At 48.9% G+C, this 17,303-nt stretch overlaps 2 protein-coding genes across 4 annotated transcripts in view; one reads left to right on the top strand and one right to left on the bottom strand.

Annotated features, from left to right (window-relative positions):
• Positions 1-121: 121 nt before the first annotated feature.
• On the bottom strand, positions 122-17,211 carry LOC130680752 (uncharacterized). The gene is made up of 4 exons (XM_057492025.1): positions 17,052-17,211; positions 9,856-10,457; positions 2,327-2,475; positions 122-370 (listed from the first exon to the last, which is right to left on the bottom strand). Exons 1-4 carry the CDS (start codon positions 17,209-17,211, stop codon positions 226-228), a joined length of 1,056 nt encoding a protein of 351 aa, XP_057348008.1. The 3' UTR covers positions 122-225.
• The window catches only part of LOC130680783 (zinc finger protein 337-like), a 34,135-nt gene continuing 26,779 nt past the window's right edge, over positions 9,948-17,303 (top strand). Inside the window, exon 1 of one of the 3 annotated variants that reach the window (XM_057492151.1) lies at positions 9,948-10,061. The gene's annotated coding sequence lies outside the window, so the exon portion shown is untranslated. Of the gene's footprint in view, positions 10,062-10,307; positions 10,411-17,303 lie in introns of those variants that run through there. The other 2 variants (XM_057492152.1, XM_057492153.1) reach the window with 2 other exon arrangements.

Raw genomic sequence — 17,303 nt, 5'->3', positions numbered from 1 at the left:
CTGCACCCCAAGCCTGAACCCAGTTCCCCTGTTCCTGAGGTTCCCCTTTATGAGGTGTTGGACTGTGCACCCTCGGTTCCTGTCTTCTCGAAGGAAAGAATTGAGTGGAGAGACCCGAAAGAGAGTTAAAGCTGCAGGGGGAGTTATTTAGCAAAGCAAAGGGACGGTGCACCCCAGAGCCAGAGGAGTGGACTGACCCAAGGACGGGTTGGGTTTTACATCGTCTTATGGGGTGTGCTTGCTTTCCTCTCTCCTGTTTGTCATTCTCAAGCTGTCCTTTGGATCTGTCTTCTCCCCTTCAGCTTCTTTGTGCAGATTTGTGTCCATTCTTCCCACGAGCACCTGAGAGAAACCCACGGAGGGGCCAACACTATAACGTAAATGACAAAATAATGCTGTTAGTATGGCCCCAGGGTCATTAGCGACAAGGTCTTAAGTGCCTATGCTTCAAAATCAGGAAGGTTCCAGTGACCCGTTATCTTTTGGTTACCAGTTTATGCTGAACCGCAAAAGGGGTTGGTCTAAGGGAGACAGGGTGGTCCCTGGGTGGAGACTGGGGGGCCTGCTGTCCCCCCTTCCCCTCTCCTGCTCGTGTCTATCAACCGCCTGTTCTAACACCCCCCTGGCTGTGGGGCCCGTCTCAGCGGCTCTGCTGAAAGCTGAGTGTCCCGTGGGAGCACAACAGACACAAGGCCCACCCCCGTGGGGCTTCCAGACCCACTGGACAGACACATCCCAGAATCACAGCAGAAATTAAACGCCCTAAAAGAAGGAGACAAGGCAGGCAGGGAGGCTGGCGCTGAACCAGCCGAAAGCAGCCACTAATGGGAGGGGTTCTGAGGAGAGGTGGCACGTGCCAAGGCCCTGCTGCCTTGGCCAGATACGCATCGCATGAGGGGACTGATGTGGCTGGGCTGCAGGCCAAGTGGACAGGGGGCCAGGGGCGTGGGGACTCCGAAGGGTTTGGGGGCACAGGCAAGATCAGGTCTGCCTTTCACACTGCTCACTAGCCACCACGCTGAGTGGTGAGATGATGCAGCTCGGCTTCGACTACGGGTGGGGTCGGGGGTGACCCACGGAGGTGGGAGGGCTCTGGAGCCACCTGGGGTTACACTGAAGTCCCCCCGTGCTCCCCCTCCCCCCGTTTTCTCCAGGATGAGATTACTCACTCCTGGCAGAGATGATCCCCCCCCCACCGCATGCCCTTTGATGGCTTAGAGCCTGGGACCAGGAATGATTAAAATGCATGAATTAATGACCAGCTCTCAGGCCAGTGCTGTGGAGCACGGAGGGTGTGCGCAGCCCAAGGCTGGAGATGAGCCCTGCCGTCCACACCCTGCTCCCAGCACGGCAGGAGCAGGGGCTGTGGGGTGGGGCCCTGCTGCTGCCAGTGGCCATGGGCCCCCCCATGGAGGTCCTCCCCTGGAGGTTGTGGGCAGAGGGCAATAGCGCTGGCTGGGCGAGGGCTCTTGTGGGGAAGTGGGTGGTGGGAGGCGCTGAGTTTTCAGTCTGGGGCCCCCTTTCACCCGTGCTCTCTGTGAAGGGCACCCGCACGAAGCCTAGGGCCTGCAGCTGGGATTTGCACTGTGGCCACAGGCCCCTCTGTCCGGGCCAGCTTGGGGAGCCTGGTGGCTCTGTTGGGTGGGCCGGTGGGCAGGCCTGGGCTTGGAAGCTGCTCCTCTGCCTTGGTCTGCGGGCACAGGAAGTCCCTTCGAGCAGCCCTGATCTGCCTTGGACCGGCTCCCACCCCGGCAGCGCTCGTCGCCTTGGTCTCGGTGTATGCAAAGAGACACCACCCTGGCATCCTGGTGCCCTGCGAGCAGCCACACAGGCCACGCAAAGACATGAGCCGCAGCTCAGCTAAGTCCTGGGGGAATGTTTGCGAGCCTCCTATGACCCAGGGGGGCCTGTGAGGCCTACTTGAGGCACCCTTCTCTCACTCCCTGATGCCCTGGGGGCCCTGCAGGGGCGGGAGCTCCTTGACCGGGCCCTCGGAACAGGTGCAGCTGATGACCCTCAGCCTAGAAGGGCTCCTTAGCAGTGGGGTGTCCCATGACTAGAGCTCTTCCCAGCCCTTGCTTCCATGGGGTCCTTTCTGGAGTGTGGGATGAGGACCCCAGGGAGCCGCTCCCTTGGGCAGCTTGTAAGTGAAACTCCAGACTGAACTAGGCTCGCTGCCCTTCACATGCCCCATTGGTCAGGTCCTGGCCTCGGCCTCGCCATGTCGGGCATGTGCTTGACAAATGGGGGCAGGTTTACAGCACACTTTGGAAGGTGAGGAGCTTTGCAGGCTGCTTTGGGGAGACACCTCTTGGGCACAGCTCACCTGAATGTTAGGTGGGCGAGGGGGACTGGTTGTCCATCTGTCCCACCATGGTGCTCAGGGGGCTGTGGGGGCGACCCTCCAAGGCCTGGTAGTATGTGCCACTTGTTAATAAAAAATGTTGGAGTGTTGATTTCAGTTTGTTTTGGAATCTAAAAAACAAAATAAATGAGCAAACGAATAAAACAGAAATAGACTCAGAGACACAGAGAACAGACTGGTGGTTACCATGGGGGAAGGAGGTGGGGGAACAGCTGAAATAGGCAAACAGGGAAAAATTAGAATGTCTGATATCTTGATCTGGGTGGTGGTTTACATGAGTGTATACATGTCAAAATTCATCGGCTGTACACTAACATTTGTGCATTTTATTACAGGTACCTCAATAAAAAAAATTTTTTTAAAGAAAAAAATATAAAACTCAACAACAAAAAAAAAAACAAAAGAAATGCTGGAGTGTTGAGCCGCAAGAGGTAGGTTTGAAGCCAGCCACCCAGCCAGTGCCTTGTTATTATGATGAGTGTGTTTGTCACAGCCAAGCAAACGGCCATTTAATGCCAAAATCAAGTCAGCGCTGATCCGCAAAGGTGTGTGCGTGCACAGTGGAGGTGTCCCTCCGCTGGCTCGGGGACCCGATTCCTGAGCTGCCTGCCGGGAGGTGGTGGTCAATGCCGGCTGCAACTGGTGTGCCTTGTTAAAACTTTCTGGTGTTTCTGTTAAAAAAAAAAGGGGGAAAGAAACACCTCATAATCAAAGCCTAATTTGGCTACCCCGAAAATGAACTAAGATACGATATGAAAAAGAACTTCCAACATCAGCACTCTCTGGAAGACTCATGCCAGAAGATGATCATCAAAAAACCCCAACAAGGATCCACGCACTGCTACAGCTGTAGATGCACCCATCCCACCAGTTCCTGGACTTGCCATGGGAATGAGGAAGGAGATATCTAAGCTGGCCTGTGCATACAGTAAAACAACAAATTTGACTGGATCTGTACTGTTGGAACTCAACCAAGAATTAGGAGAAGTGCAAATTGTAGCGCTCCAAACTCTTACAACCACAGACTATTTACTGTTAAAAGAACATATGGGATGTGAACAGTCCCCAGGAATGGGTTGTTTTAATTTATCTGAATTCTCTCAGACTGTTCAAGTTCAGTTGGACAATCTCCACCATATCATAGATAAGTTTTCACAAATGCCTAAGGTGCCTAACTGGTTTTCTTGGTTTCACTGGAGATGGCTGGTAATTACAGATATGCTTTGGTTACATAACTGTACTCCTATTATGTTAATGTGTGCGCACAATTTAATTAGTAGTTTAAAACCTATCCATGCTGAAGTTACTCTACAAGAAGATATGTCAAAGAAATAATCAATCTTCCCATGTTTTCTGCCGCCTGCTACTTCTATAGCTTTTCTTCTTCCTTCCTAATTACAACCCTTAAATAGAATTCGTGCCACATGTCGAATTTACCGAGTATCATAATTCTTCCAAGTGGTAAAGACACCTCAAGACAAATGCTGGGCATAGAAGCCACAGGGCATAAATATGCAAAGAAGTAAAAAGCTAACCTTTTCAAACAATAAGGCTTCTCTCTCACTTACCAACTCTACATTTCCCTGTATGGCCCCGGAAGATGACTGGTTAGCCAGAGACGGGTGAGATTCCTCAAGGGAGGAACAACCTAAGACAGGCACAGTCGCAGGGGGGCCATCAGGTGAGAAAATGGGGATCAGCAGAGGTGAGGCTTAGAACCTCCCCCCTCCTGTTCTGAGAGAAATCTTCTGCATACGTGGATGTTTTATTGCCCTTGTCTAGCTTGGATTAACACATAGTCTACAGGCACACACCTGATCATCTACATTTGCTCTCTTACAACACTAAACTATGTTTTCTACCTTTATCTTGTATCTACCTACCACTTCAGCATTTTATTAAAAATAATAATAATAAAGAGAGAAATGTGGTATCCACATATAAATCAAGTATAAAAACCAAATGAGTATTCATATTTGAACTGACTGTTTATAGTTCATAATGCATGAGCAAAACCGAAAGTTTCTGTGATGACTGCCCTTGTACTGTTCACGATGTAACTTATTCACTATGTAAGAATTTGTTCTCCATGTAAGAACTTGTTTGTTATGCCTCAGAAGATTGGAGACTGACAAAAATTAGGCTTGGGGTGGATTAATGATTGTGCATTGAGCATTGACCCCCCATACAGAATTTTTTTGTTGTTAACAACCATTTGATCAATAAATATGAGAGAAGCCCTCACAAAATATATATATATATATATATATATATATATATATAAACACACTTCCAATTGTAAAATAAATAAGTAACCGGGATGTAATGTATAGCATAAGGAATATAGTCAAAATATTGTAACAACTTGGTATGGTGATAGCTGGTACCTAGAATTATCATGTATATAAATGTTGAATCACTGTGTTGTACACCTGAAACTAATGTAATACTGTGTGTCAACTACCCTTCAATAAAAAATAATTATCCAGGAGAAAAAAAAAAAAAAAAAGAAACACCTCATAGAGTTTGGTCCAAAAATCTGCAGTGAAGAGAGAAGTGGAAGCTGCCCTGTGAGTGAGGCTCCAGCTGCTGTGCGGACACGAGATTGGTCTGCAGGGCACACGTGGGTGCCTGTGGGACTGCAGCCCTGCCCTTGGCGGGCGGGTGTCCACACGCGCACGACCCTTGCTGGCTGAGCAGTTTCTTGAGACATCGGTGAGCTCACTGCGCAGGCAGAGAACAACTTCTGTCTTTTACAGAATAAAGAACTTAATGTTCCTGATGCAAAAGCTGCAACTCCTGCCGAGGGGGGAAGAGGCCACGTGCCATGAGCTTTGCCCCATGTGCTCCCAACAGGTTGACCCCACTGGGCCCTTGACTTTCTCCTGGAGGCTGAGACAGTCACAGTGCTCTTCAGAAAAAGGACAGATGAGACCCTGCGGTGACTTGCCAGGTGCGGAGCAGGACCCTTCAGGTTGTGGACCTGGATGCCAAAGTTTGGTGGCCAGGGGCCAAGTGGTCCTTGACTGTCATCTCAGAAGACCCTCATGAGTGGCACTGATGGCTCAAAAGCAGGGGAGAGCCCATGAAGCCAGGACAAGCCTTCCCTGGGGGCTGCTTACCCTCTCACTCACAGGGTAAGGGGAGCTGCTCTGCTCTGACTGGTGGCCATGAACAGGGATAAAACTGTGGTGGGGCTCAAGGGCAGCCGGTGACACTGATCTTCTGAGGTCTGTGCTTAGATGTGATGGGAAAGGAGGGAAATCGGGGAGGGGCTCAGCTCTCCTGGACAGCACATGAGGGAGCCCCGAAAGCCCACCGGGTGACAAGCAGTGGACATCACTCGGTTGCCTAACTGCCCATTTCCCCACACCAGCCTGGCTCACACCCCCATGCCAGTGACATGGGCATGGAGGAAAAGCTAGCAGACTGACCCATGCTCACCGCCAAGGGTCTCACATCCACAGTGACACCGTGGCCCGTCCGGACGCTGTTGGCTCATATGTGCCCACAGACAGAGTAGGGGCAGCCCTGCCTTCCCAGGGTCACCGTAATCAGGCCTGGGTTTATCATGGGAACAGGAGTGCCCAAATGATGAGATGGTCACTATATTAGTGTCCTGGGCCACCATACAAAGTGGCAGTTTAAACAACTGAACCTTATTTTGTCCCTGTCTGGAGGCTGGAAGTCTGAGACAAGGTGCCAGCAGGGCTGGTGCCTCTGGGGCCTCCCCCTGGCCTGCAGGTGCCGCCCTCCCTCCTGCCCTCATATGGGCATCCTGCGCATGCCTGTGTCCTAATCACCTCTTCTGATAAGGACCTCGGCCATACTGGGTTGGGACCACCCTGGTTTCCCCATTTTAATGTAACTCTGTCTAAAGGCCCTATCTCCAAATACAGTCACATTCTGAGGTACTGGGAGTTCTCCGTGGGTTAAAACACACACCCAGTTGTTGTAGCTGACACTGCTGGGTATCTTGAGGGGAAAGATGTGTTACAAATGAGTGATATTCCCTGCATTGGAAGAGATGTTCCCAAGGAGGAAACACACTGATTAGGAGAGGTGGTGGGCCCACCAGGCCTCCGCCGCTGTGCAGTTGCAGCGGGTGATGGGCAGGGCTTGGGAAGGAGGCCACTGAACTGACCAAGGAGTTAACAGAGGGAGAGCAGCATAAAGAGATTGAATATGACCATATATACGTATGTATGTGCATGTGTATATATATATATGTAAACCTCAGGCTAGCCCTGCATGTTTGGTGATGCTGATCAGTGGTACCTGGCACCTCACAGTGGACTTCCACAGTGAGGGGGCAACAGTAGTCACCTTGCACCTGCAGGCTCAGGTATGGTAAAAAGCACAGAGTCCGCTGTGCAGACTGAAGATGCCTGGTGCACACTGTGAACGGACTAATGCCTTCTTCAGCATCCCACTGAGTTCAGATGACCGCAGCTGACTGTCTTCATGTGGCTTGGACTACACAGACTCTGCAGGGTGCCTACACTCTCCCATGATTTGCCACCAACAGATAGGCCAAGACCTGGAGAACACTGAGATCTTCCCCACTATGTCCTGGTCCCCTGCCATGAAAAGGCCAAGGGCAGCATGCAGACCACTTTGTATAAGATGGTTCAAGGGCTGAGCCTCCAGGGCTGGAAGATCAACCTCAGGAAGATACTGGGACCAGGCTCTCTAGTCCAGTTCTTGGGAACTGTATTGGTCAGGGTTCTCCAGAGAAACAGAACCAATAGGATACATATATAGATTCAATATAAATAGATGTAGATAAAGATTTAGTAGGAGGAATGGACTCATGTGGTTGTGGAGGCTGAGAAGTCGTACATTCTGCCATCTGCAAGCTGGAGACCCAGAAAAGCTGGGGGTGTAATTAAGTGTGAGTCTGAAGGCTCAAGAACCAGGGGACCCAAGTGTGTAAACCCCACCCTGAGGGTAGGAGAAGATGTGATGGGATGTCCCAGCTCAAAACCGCAAAGCAGAGATTAAAGGGACAAATCCCTCCTACTTCCGCCTTTTGTTCTATTCAGGTCCGTGTGGGGAGGGCAATTTGCTTTACCTAGTCCTCTGATCCATATGCTACTCTGATCAGGAAACGCCCTCACACACGCACCCAGAAATAATGTATAGTCTGGGCACCCATGGCCAGTGAAGTCAGCTCATGAAATGAACCACAAGTCTACTCCTTGTCAACTTGGCACCCAAACACATCTCCTTAAGCCATCATTAATCTTTAAATAAAGAGAATAACAAGATCTCAATTCCACCTAATGTGGCACATATATCCTGCATAGGGACAAAATGCACTAACTCCAGAAGGTGGGACAGAATCCTTGAGTGATGTTTACTCTTCTCCTTGAGATCCTGTAACTTAAATACTATGATGTAGATTTGACAATACTTAAATACTATTATAAAAATTCACTCGCCTTATGTTACATGATAAGAACATAAGAGAGGAAAGAAAACAAAGACAGATGCAAACATATTCCTCTCAAAACAGGCAGGATCTACTCATGACCATTAGCATCCTCATTTCTGTAATTGATCATGAAGTCGCAGCTAGTATTTATATCACTGTCTTCCACACCTGGTCTATGCTCCCCTTGGTCTGGTGAGCACCTCCGCTCGGGGTCGTTCTCAGCCTGGTGAGAGACCCAAACCTTTACCCTTGAAGGCTCTGGGCCTTCAGCAGTCCTGCCCGCTGGTTGGGCGGTGGTAGTACCCGGAGCATGAGCACAGGTGTGTCCAGGGATTACCTGTATTGCAGATACACCTTCCTTCCTGCCACTGTTGGGACGTAGGCCAATGTGCTCTTGGGAGTCAGGGTCAGTCACCCCACCCAGCAAGGTAACTGCCTTCTTTGCTTATTGAGGCACAGAGACCAAAGGGGCCAAATGGCAGCCTTAACCTACAGTCCAGTGGAACCCATGCTGTTTCCTGATGGAGGCCTTTCTCCCTCTGTAATTAAGACCTTAAGGTCAGCAGAGAATAAAGTTGTGGGAACAGGAATAGGAAAGTTTGTTAGGGGGGTCACTAGGGTAACTAGGGATCCTGCCATTCCTCCTTGAACCCCTTGAGTCCTGGACCCATGAATCCTGGCTACTGGAAAACAGCACCATACACCGGATGCTGATTCACAGCCTATGCAGCCTTCTGGAGAAGCTTGCCCCAGTACGGCAAGATATTGCTTCCTAGCTGGCACTGTAACTGAATCTTGAAAAGGCCATTCTACCATTTTGTCTCAGGACTCAGGGGAATGTTGAGAACCAGTGAAATCCATGAGCGTGGGCTCATTGCTGGACTTCTCTGGCTTTGACGTGAGCTCCTCGATGAGAAGCAATGCTGCGTGGAGTGCACAACAGTGGTTAAGGCATCCTTAAGTTCATGGATGTCTGTTTTGGCAGAAGCCAGGCATGCAGGGAAGGCAAATCTATGTTCAGAGCATCTTTTCCAGTGAGGATATGGACACTGCCCTTCCATGACAAAGGGGTCCCGTGTAATCAACCGGCCACCAGGTAGCTGGCTGATCACCCCAGGGACTGGTGCCTTATCCAGGGCTGTGTTGGTTTCTGCTGCTGGCCGATGGGCGCTCAGCACTGAGCAGTCGGGCCAACCTTGGTGGGAGGGAGGCTGTGTCGCTGAGCCCATGCATCTCCGCCGCCCTTGCCACTACGGCCGCTCTGCTCATGAGCCCACTGGGCAATGACAGGGGTGGCTGGGCAAAGAGGCTGACTGGTTTCCACAGAATGCGTCATTCTGTCAACTTGGTTATTCAATCCTCCTCTGCTAAGGCCACCAGTGGGTGAGCATTCACATTGGACACAAACATCATCATGTTTTTTGCCCATCAGAAAGGCCAAGCCACATACCTCTTTCCCCAAATTTCTTCGTTACCAATTTTCCGATCACGTTCCTTCCAAGTCCTGACTAACCAGCCAAGCCATGGGCCGCATGAATCAGTACGTAAGGGCACATCTGGCCGCTTCTCCTTCCACTCAGTACTGCGCCCCCGAGGACCCTCCCCGGGCGCGGCGGGGATCTGAGAGGGAGGGGACGTGAGCCGCCGCAGGGCGCCCCACGAAGCCTGCGCCGCGCCCGCCCCAAAGCCCCGCTTCTGGGTTGGGATGCCGGTATGCCGGACACTCAGCCGGTGGGCTGTAGGGGGGCGGAAAGGAGAGGGGACGCGCCCCACCTCTTTTACGCAAGTCGGATGCAGAAACGAGAGCGGGAGAAGGTTGGCGTCAGGGGGGGGCCATTTTCCACGTGATAGACCGAGGGCTGGAAAAGCACCCTCGCCTACTAGGGCACCCGACTCGGTGTGTCCACTCGGGGGCGCGCCGAGGATTCTGGGTACTTAAGTCCTGGAGCTGCACCGCGCTGAGGCTTCTGGGTACTGATAACCTCACGTTGCACGGCTTCAAGGATCCTGGTACTGGACACCAGAGGAGGGCGTGAGGATTCTGCGTACTCACGTCCAGGAGCCTCCCGCCGAGGATTCTGGGTACTGATGTTCTGGAGACGCCCGCCAAGGATTCTGGGTACCGACGTCCTGGAGCCTCCCGCCGAGGATTCTGGGTACTGGAATCACTGCCTGCGCGGAGGATTCCGGGTTGTGTCCTCGGGTGGACGGCCACGCCGAGGCGCAGAGCCTCCGTCCCCGCCCGCCGTCCGTCCCCGGGTGAGTAGGGGCCCTGCAGCCCCCTGTCCAGCTCGCTCTTCCGAGCGGGGAGGAGGCCGGGCGTGCGGATGCGGCGGGGGAGGGTTGCTGAGGCCGGAAGCGCCTGCAGGCCGCAGATGCAGGGGGTCCGTGTCCCAGGGGGAGACGGGGCGAGTCGCCAGGAGAGCCTTTGGGAAAAGCCGGGAGCTGCGGCCCGGGGAGTCCCGGCGTCGTCGGGCGGCTGCGTCTGGAGGGCCGCTCCCCGCGCGCTGGGCGGAGCCTCCGCCTGGGCGGGAGGGTTCCTGACGCCCGAGGAGAGGGAGTTCTCGAACAGGTCGGACGAGTGGAGGTGAGGGCGGCGTCCAGAACGGTGAGCAGCGGCAGAGAGCAGGCGAGGGCCGGGGGCGGAAAGGGGCGCTCACTGAGCTCCGCGTGGGCAGGTGCCTCGGCAACTTGCACGGCCGGGTCACCTGGATGCAGGGTCCGCGTGGATCTGCACAGCCTGGGAACCACGCCCTAGCACTCCAGAATATCGGGGAGGCGTAGAGCACTGCACGGAGTGAGGCCGTGTTCTGAGACCTTCCCGAAGGCCAAGAAAGGAGATTTGGGGGCAGCTTCTAAGGAGCACGGTCGGACAGCGGGAGGTCTGTCCTGGTGTCCCAGGTGATGGGAACTTGTGAGCCCAACTCAGACCTCGGTGGCCCTTCCCTACTTACCCGAAGTAGGACAGAGGGTGAAGGCTTGAATTTCAGTCTGCAGGTTAGAATGAATAGCGAAGTAACAAACGCTCACCGCTGGAAGAGCGCAGAGACAAAGCGCACTGTTCCGACCCTCTCCGCAGCAAAACGAGAGTAAAGATGGAAATTATTTAGAAACAGCTCTTTAAATTTTCTGGGAGCTTGGGTAAGGCCAGTCAGCATTTGAACAAATATTTATTCAGAAGAATCTAAGTATTTTTAAGGATAGTAAGAATCTGTGGCATTGAGGTGAACCCCAAACTGGGAACCACCTCCCGCCCTGTCAGTGTGACAGAACAACTGACTGGGGCCAGTGCAGATGACAGACAGCGCCCTCTCTCCCTAGGTTTCCGCTCACGGTGGCGATTTCTCCCCGAGTGGCCAGCACCGCCGTTGTCCTAAGCTCCTCCTCCTGCCGACCCTGGGTTCTTAAACCTCTGGCTCAGGTCAGCATGCTTGAGGGGTCTGGTATCTCAGTATGGCCCTCTGGGGTCATCCTTCTTGGGTTTTGCGGGATGGATGTCTTGGGCTTTTAGATTCATGTCTTGCTAATAATTTGAGGTGTTTTTTTGGCCATTCTTTGTTCTTTTTCTTCAAAGTCTGAAGGTTCAATTTTATTACTTATGACTTTTTACTGAAGAATAATTGATAAACAATATTATTGGTTTCAAGTCTACAACGTAGCGATTCGGCAGTTACCTACATTATTAAATGTTCACCCCCACTAGTGTAGTTACTATCAACATGGAAAGATGTAAAAAGCTATTCACTATATTCTCTATGCTGTACTCACTCCCCTACTAATTTGTATTACGACTGAGATCTTGTACCTCTTTAACCCCTTCACCTGTTTCACCCCCAAACCCAAACCCTCTCCCATGGTAACTGCCAGTCAATATAATTGAAATCATAGAGGATTTGCATTTCTCTGCCTGGTATATTTCACTTAGCATAATACTCTCTAGGTCCGTCCATGTTGTCACAAATGGCAGGATTTCCCTTTTTATGGCTGAATAATATTCCATTGTGTATATTTACCACATCTTTATCCATTCATATATTGATGGCCCTTTCGTTGCTTCCATATCTTTGCTATTGTAAATAGTGTAGCAATAAATATAGACTGCATATATCTTTCAAATCAGGGATTTTCTTTTCTGTTGGTAAATACCCAAAAGTGGAATTGCTGGGTCATATGGTGTTTCTATTTTTAGTTTTCTAAGGAACCTCTGTACTGCTTTCCACAGTGGCTGGGCCAATTTTCCTTCCCACCAACAGTGTCTGAGTGTTCCCTTTTTTCTACATCAACACCAACACTTGTTATTTCTTGTCTTTTGGATAGTGGCCATTCTGACAGGGGTGAGGTGACATCTCTTTGTGGTTTTGATTTGCATTTCCCTGATGACTAGTGATGTGGAGCATCTTTTCATGTTCCTATTGGCCATCTTTATGTCCTCTTTGGAGAAATATCACTCAGGTCCTCTGCCCATTGTTTAATTAGGCTATATGTTTTTTTGGTGTTCAGTCATATGAGTTCTTTATATATTTTGTTGTTCTGTTGATGGTGTCCTTTGCTTTACAGAAGCTTTTTGGTTTGATGTCATCCCACTTGTTCATTTTTTATTTTGTTTCCCTTGCCCAGGGAGACATGCCCAGAAAAAAATTGCTCATATTTATGTTCAAAAGACTTATGCCTATGTTTTCTTCTAAGAGTCTCATGGCTCCATGTCTTATATTTAGGTCCTTAATCCATTTTCAGTCTACTTTTGTATATACAGTTAGACAGCAATCCATTTTTCATTCTTTTGCACACAGCTGTCCAGTTTTCCCAACACTATTTATTGAAGAGACTGCCTTTACCCCATTGTCTATTAGTGGCTCCTTTATCATGTATTAATTGACCATATACGTGTGGGCTTATATCTGGGCTCTCCATTCTGTTCCATTGACCTGTGGGTCTGTTCTATGTGGCCTTTGTTATGTTGAGGTATGTACCCTCTACATCCATTTTGTTGTGACTTTTTATCGTGAATGGGTGTTGAATTTTGTCAAATGCTTTTCAGCATCTATTGAGATGATCACATGATTTTTAGTCTTCTTTTTGTTGAGGTGGTGTATCACATTGGTTGATTTATGAATATTGCGCATTACTCACATCCCCGGGATCAGTCCCACTTGGTTGTGATGGATGGTCCTTTTGACACACTTCTGAATTTCGTTTGCTAAAAATTTGTGGAGGATTTTCACATCTCTGTTCAACAGGGATATTGGTCTATAATTTTCTTTTTTTTGTAAAGTCTTTGTTTTGCTAGTAGAGTGATGCTGGCCTCATAGTATGAGTTCGGAAGTATTCCCTGCTCTACTATTTTTTGGAGTGCTTTGAGAAGGATGGGTATTAGCTTTTCCTTAATGTTTGGTAGAATTGACCTGTGAAGCCATCTAGTCGGAACTTTCATTTGTTGGGAGTTCCTTGATTACCAATTCAATTCCATTTCTGGGAATTTGTCCAGCTTTTCTGTTTCTACCTGTGTCAGTCTTGGAAGGTCATACTTTTCCAGGAATTTGTCCATTTATTCTAGGTTGTCCAACTTGCTAGCATGTAATTCTTCATAGAATTCTCTAATAATTCTTTGTATTTCTATGGTGTCAGTTATAAGTTCTTTTCATTTCTGACTTAATATTTGACCTCTTGTTTTGTTCTTGATAAGTCTGGCTAGAGGTTTGTCTATTTTCTTTATCTTCTCAAAGAACCACCTCTTGGTTTCATTGATTTTTTTTTCTATTTAAAAAATTTTTTCTCTACTTCTGTTCTGGTCTTTAGTATGTCCCTCCTACTAACTTTGGGTTTCATTCTGTTTTTTTTTTTTTTTTGGTTATTGTTAATCTACAATTACATGAGGAACATTATGTTTACTAGACTCACCCATTCACCAAGCCTCCCCCAGAAACCCCATTGCAGTCACTGTATATCAGCATAGTAAGATGCTGTAGAATCACTACTTGACTTCTCTGTTGCACAGCCCTCCCCATGCCCCCCCCCACATTATACATGTTAATTGTAATGCCCCCTTTCTTTCCCCCCACCTTATCCCTCCTTTCCCACCCATCCTCCTCAGTCCCTTTCCCCTTGGCAACTGTTAGTCCATTCTTGGGTTCTGTGTTTCTGCTGCTGTTTTGTTCCTTCAGTTTTTTCTTTGTTCTTATACTCCACAGATGAGTGAAATCATTTGGTACTTGTCTTTCTCCACCTGGCTTATTTCACTGTGCATAATACCCTCTAGCTCCATCCATGTTGTTGCAAATGGTAGGATTTGTTTTCTTCTTATGGCTGAATAATATTCCATTGTGTATATGTACCACATCTTCTTTATCCATTCATCTACTGATGGACACTGAGGTTCTTTCCATATCTTGGCTATTGTAAATAGTGCTGTGATAAACATAGGGGTGCATCTGTCTTTTTCAAACTGGGCTCTTGCATTCTTAGGGTAAATTCCTAGAAGTGGAATTCCTGGGTCAAATGGTATTTCTTTTTTGAGGAACCTCCATACTGCTTTCCACAATGGTTGAACTAATTTACATTCCCACCAGCACTGTGGAAGGATTCCCCTTTCTCCACAACCTCGCCAACATTTGTTGTTGTTTGTCTTTTGGATGTTGGCCATCCTTACTGGTGTGAGGTGATATCTCATTGTGGTTTTAATTTGCATTTCACTGATGATTAGTGATGTGGAGCATCTTTTCATGTGCCTGTTGGCCATCTGAATTTCTTCTTTGGAGAAGTGTCTGTTCAGCTCCTGTGCCCATTTTTTAATTGGCTTTTTTGCTTGCTTGTTGAGGTACATGAGCTCTCTGTATAATTTGGATGTCAACCCCTTATCGGATATGTCATTTATGAATATATTCTCCCATACTGTAGGATGTCTTTTTGTTCTACTGATGGTGTCCTTTGCTGTACAGAAGCTTTTCAGTTTGATATAGAACCACTTGTTCATCTTTGCTTTTGTTTCCCTTGCCCGGGGAGATATGTTCATGAAGAAGTCGCTCATGTTTATGTCCAGGAGATTTTTGCCTATGTTTTTTTCCAAGAGTTTTATGGTTCCTTCTGTCTCTCCTTATATTCTTTGGTTTGAAATCTATTTTGTCTAGTAGAAGTACTGCTACTCCTTATTTTTTCTCCCTTTTATTTGCATGAGATATCTTTTTCCATCCCATCACTTTCGGTCTACATCTGTGCTTAGGACTGAAGTGAGTCTCTTGGAGGCAGCATATAGATGGTCTTGTTTCTTTATCCAGTCTGTCACCTTATGTCTTTTGATTGGAGAATTTAGTCCATTTACATTTAAAGTAATTATTGATAGGTATGTACTTATTGCCATTGTATTTGTTGTTTTCTGGCTGTTTTGTAGTTCTTCCCAGTTCCTTTCTTCCTCATGATTTGATGTGATTTGATGATTTGATGATTTTATTTAAGGCTATGCTTGGATTCCTTTTTTTTTTATTTTATTATAAGCTTTTGGTTTGTGGTTATCATATGGTTCATACATAGTTTCCTAGGATATAACAACCTATATTAGGTTAATGGTCACTCGTTTTGAACACATTGTAAAAGTACTGCTTTTGTATTCTCAGTCCTTCTCCACATTTTATGTCTGTTATGTCTAATCTACATCTTTTGTGTGTCCCTGGACTAATTTTGTGTGTAGTTGATTTCACCACTTTTGGTCTTTGAACTTCATACCTGTTTGGTAACTGCTTGGTCTGCCTCCTTTACTGTAGGCTTGTTTCCACTGATGAAAATTATTTGGGCTTAACGTTTCCATTTATTGAAGTCCCTTTAACTTCCTGTAAGGCTGGTTTAGTGGCAATGAATTCTTTTAACCTTTACTCAGCTGGAAAACTTTTAATCTGCAGTTCAGTTCTGAAGACAGTCTTGTTGGGTAGAGAATTCTCGGTCGTAGGTTCTTCCCTTCCAGCACTTGGTCTGTTTCCTGCCACCCCCTTCTGGCCTGTAAAATTTCTGTTGAGAAATCTGTTGATCATCTTATGGAGTTTCCCTTATGGGTAACTGCCTGCTCTGCCTTTAAGATTCTTGCTTTCTCTTTCATCTTTGCCGTTTTGATCACTGCGTCTTGGTGGTGTCCCCTGGGCTCCACCTTGTTAGGGGCTCTCTGTACTTGCAGGACCTGGATGTCTTTTTCTCTCCTCAGATTGGGGGTGTGGTCAGGTGTTACCTCCTCAAATACACTTTGTACCCCTTTGTCTCTCCCTTCCCCTCCTGGGACCCCTATACTGCAGACACTCTTTTATTTGGAGCCGTCGCACAGCCCTCTGGCGTTTTGCATCTGCAGGAGCCCCTGTTTCTGCTCCTCGGCCAGGCACTGTGCAGCCCCTTCTCTTCCGTCATGCAGATGGTTCTCTGCTTCCTGCAGTCTGCTATTCATTCATCACTTGGATTTTTCATTCTGGTTATTGTATTCTTCAGCTCTGTTTTATATTTCCTGTCTCTTTGTTGAAATTTTATTTGAACTCCTGAAATGTTTTCCCCAGTTCAGTGAGCATCTTTACAACTGTCAGTTTGAATTCCTTACCAGCAAGATTGCTAATCTTCTTTCTCTGGGGCTTTGTCTTCTTCTTTTACATACTCCTCTGCCGCCTCATTTTGTCTGGGTATCTGTCTCGTTCTTTGTATTAGATGGATCAGCTATGGCTCCTGACCTTGAATGCAATGGCTTTATGAACTGTCATCCTGTGGTGCCCAGAAGCTCAAGCCTTCTGCTCACCAGTGCCTGCTTCTCTGCTGTGGCTTAGCCGCAGTCTCTGGGGGTGGACCGTGGGCAGGGCTGCCTTTCTGCTTCTCTGCCAGCACTGGCTGATGCCCACAGCTCACATCTGTGGGCCCGCTGTTTAATAAGAGACATTTCCACTGGGACTCGTGGGCAGGGCCGTCCTCTGCCTGCCAGTCAGCAATGGGCCACGGTGCTGGGTGGGGTGGGTGCACAGGGTTGAGCTGACAGGAGAGAACATGGAGATTTTTGGAGCTGGCTCTCAGCACCTGACCAGTTGGGCTGAGGAGGGCTGGGAGGGTGTCTGCCTGCATTTCTTCTCTAGAGAGAGTTCCCTCTGATCCTGCCCGTGGCACACTTTCCACTGTTGGCAGACACTTCAGACTGCTGCCTCTGTGTTGAGCCTGAGGGGGATGACCACATGCTGGTCCTCCACGAGGGACAGGGGTCTCGGCCCACATGGTGCTCCCACTCTGCCTGGTTTTCACCCCTTTCCATCATCACGGCCCAGTGCAGTGAGGACTCATGTCCCCAGAGCACATCTGCAGGGCCGGATGTGCAGGGCTCTGGTGCCTGTCCCCTCCGCTCTGCTGTGCCCCTCTCCTCCCGCTTGTGGGGTGGGCCGGGGAAGGCCTGGGTCCCGGTCATCGCGGCCCCGCCCCTTTGCCCATCTCTGTGGCCCCGCTCCTTCCCCAGGAGCAGGCGGTCTGCTCTGCAGTCTTCAGGCCGTTTTCAGGGCT

The sequence above is a fragment of the Manis pentadactyla genome, chromosome 14 (assembly GCF_030020395.1).
Source record: "Manis pentadactyla isolate mManPen7 chromosome 14, mManPen7.hap1, whole genome shotgun sequence".
NCBI classification, from domain to species: Eukaryota; Metazoa; Chordata; class Mammalia; order Pholidota; family Manidae; genus Manis; species Manis pentadactyla.
The sequence above is the reverse complement of the archived record's forward strand: the minus strand, read 5'-3'. Positions and strand labels throughout refer to the sequence as shown.

Coding starts and splice junctions, on each gene's coding strand:
- LOC130680752 (XM_057492025.1), bottom strand. CDS start 17,211: ATGACCGGGACCCAGGCCTTCCCCGGCCCACCCCACAAGCGGGAGGAG. Junction 10,458..17,051: donor GGCCGTGATGATGGAAAGGG/GTGAAAACCAGG, acceptor GAGCTCAGTGAG/CGCCCCTTTCCGCCCCCGGC. Junction 2,476..9,855: donor TCGGCGGGAGGCTCCTGGAC/GTGAGTACGCAG, acceptor TTTGTTTTTTAG/ATTCCAAAACAAACTGAAAT.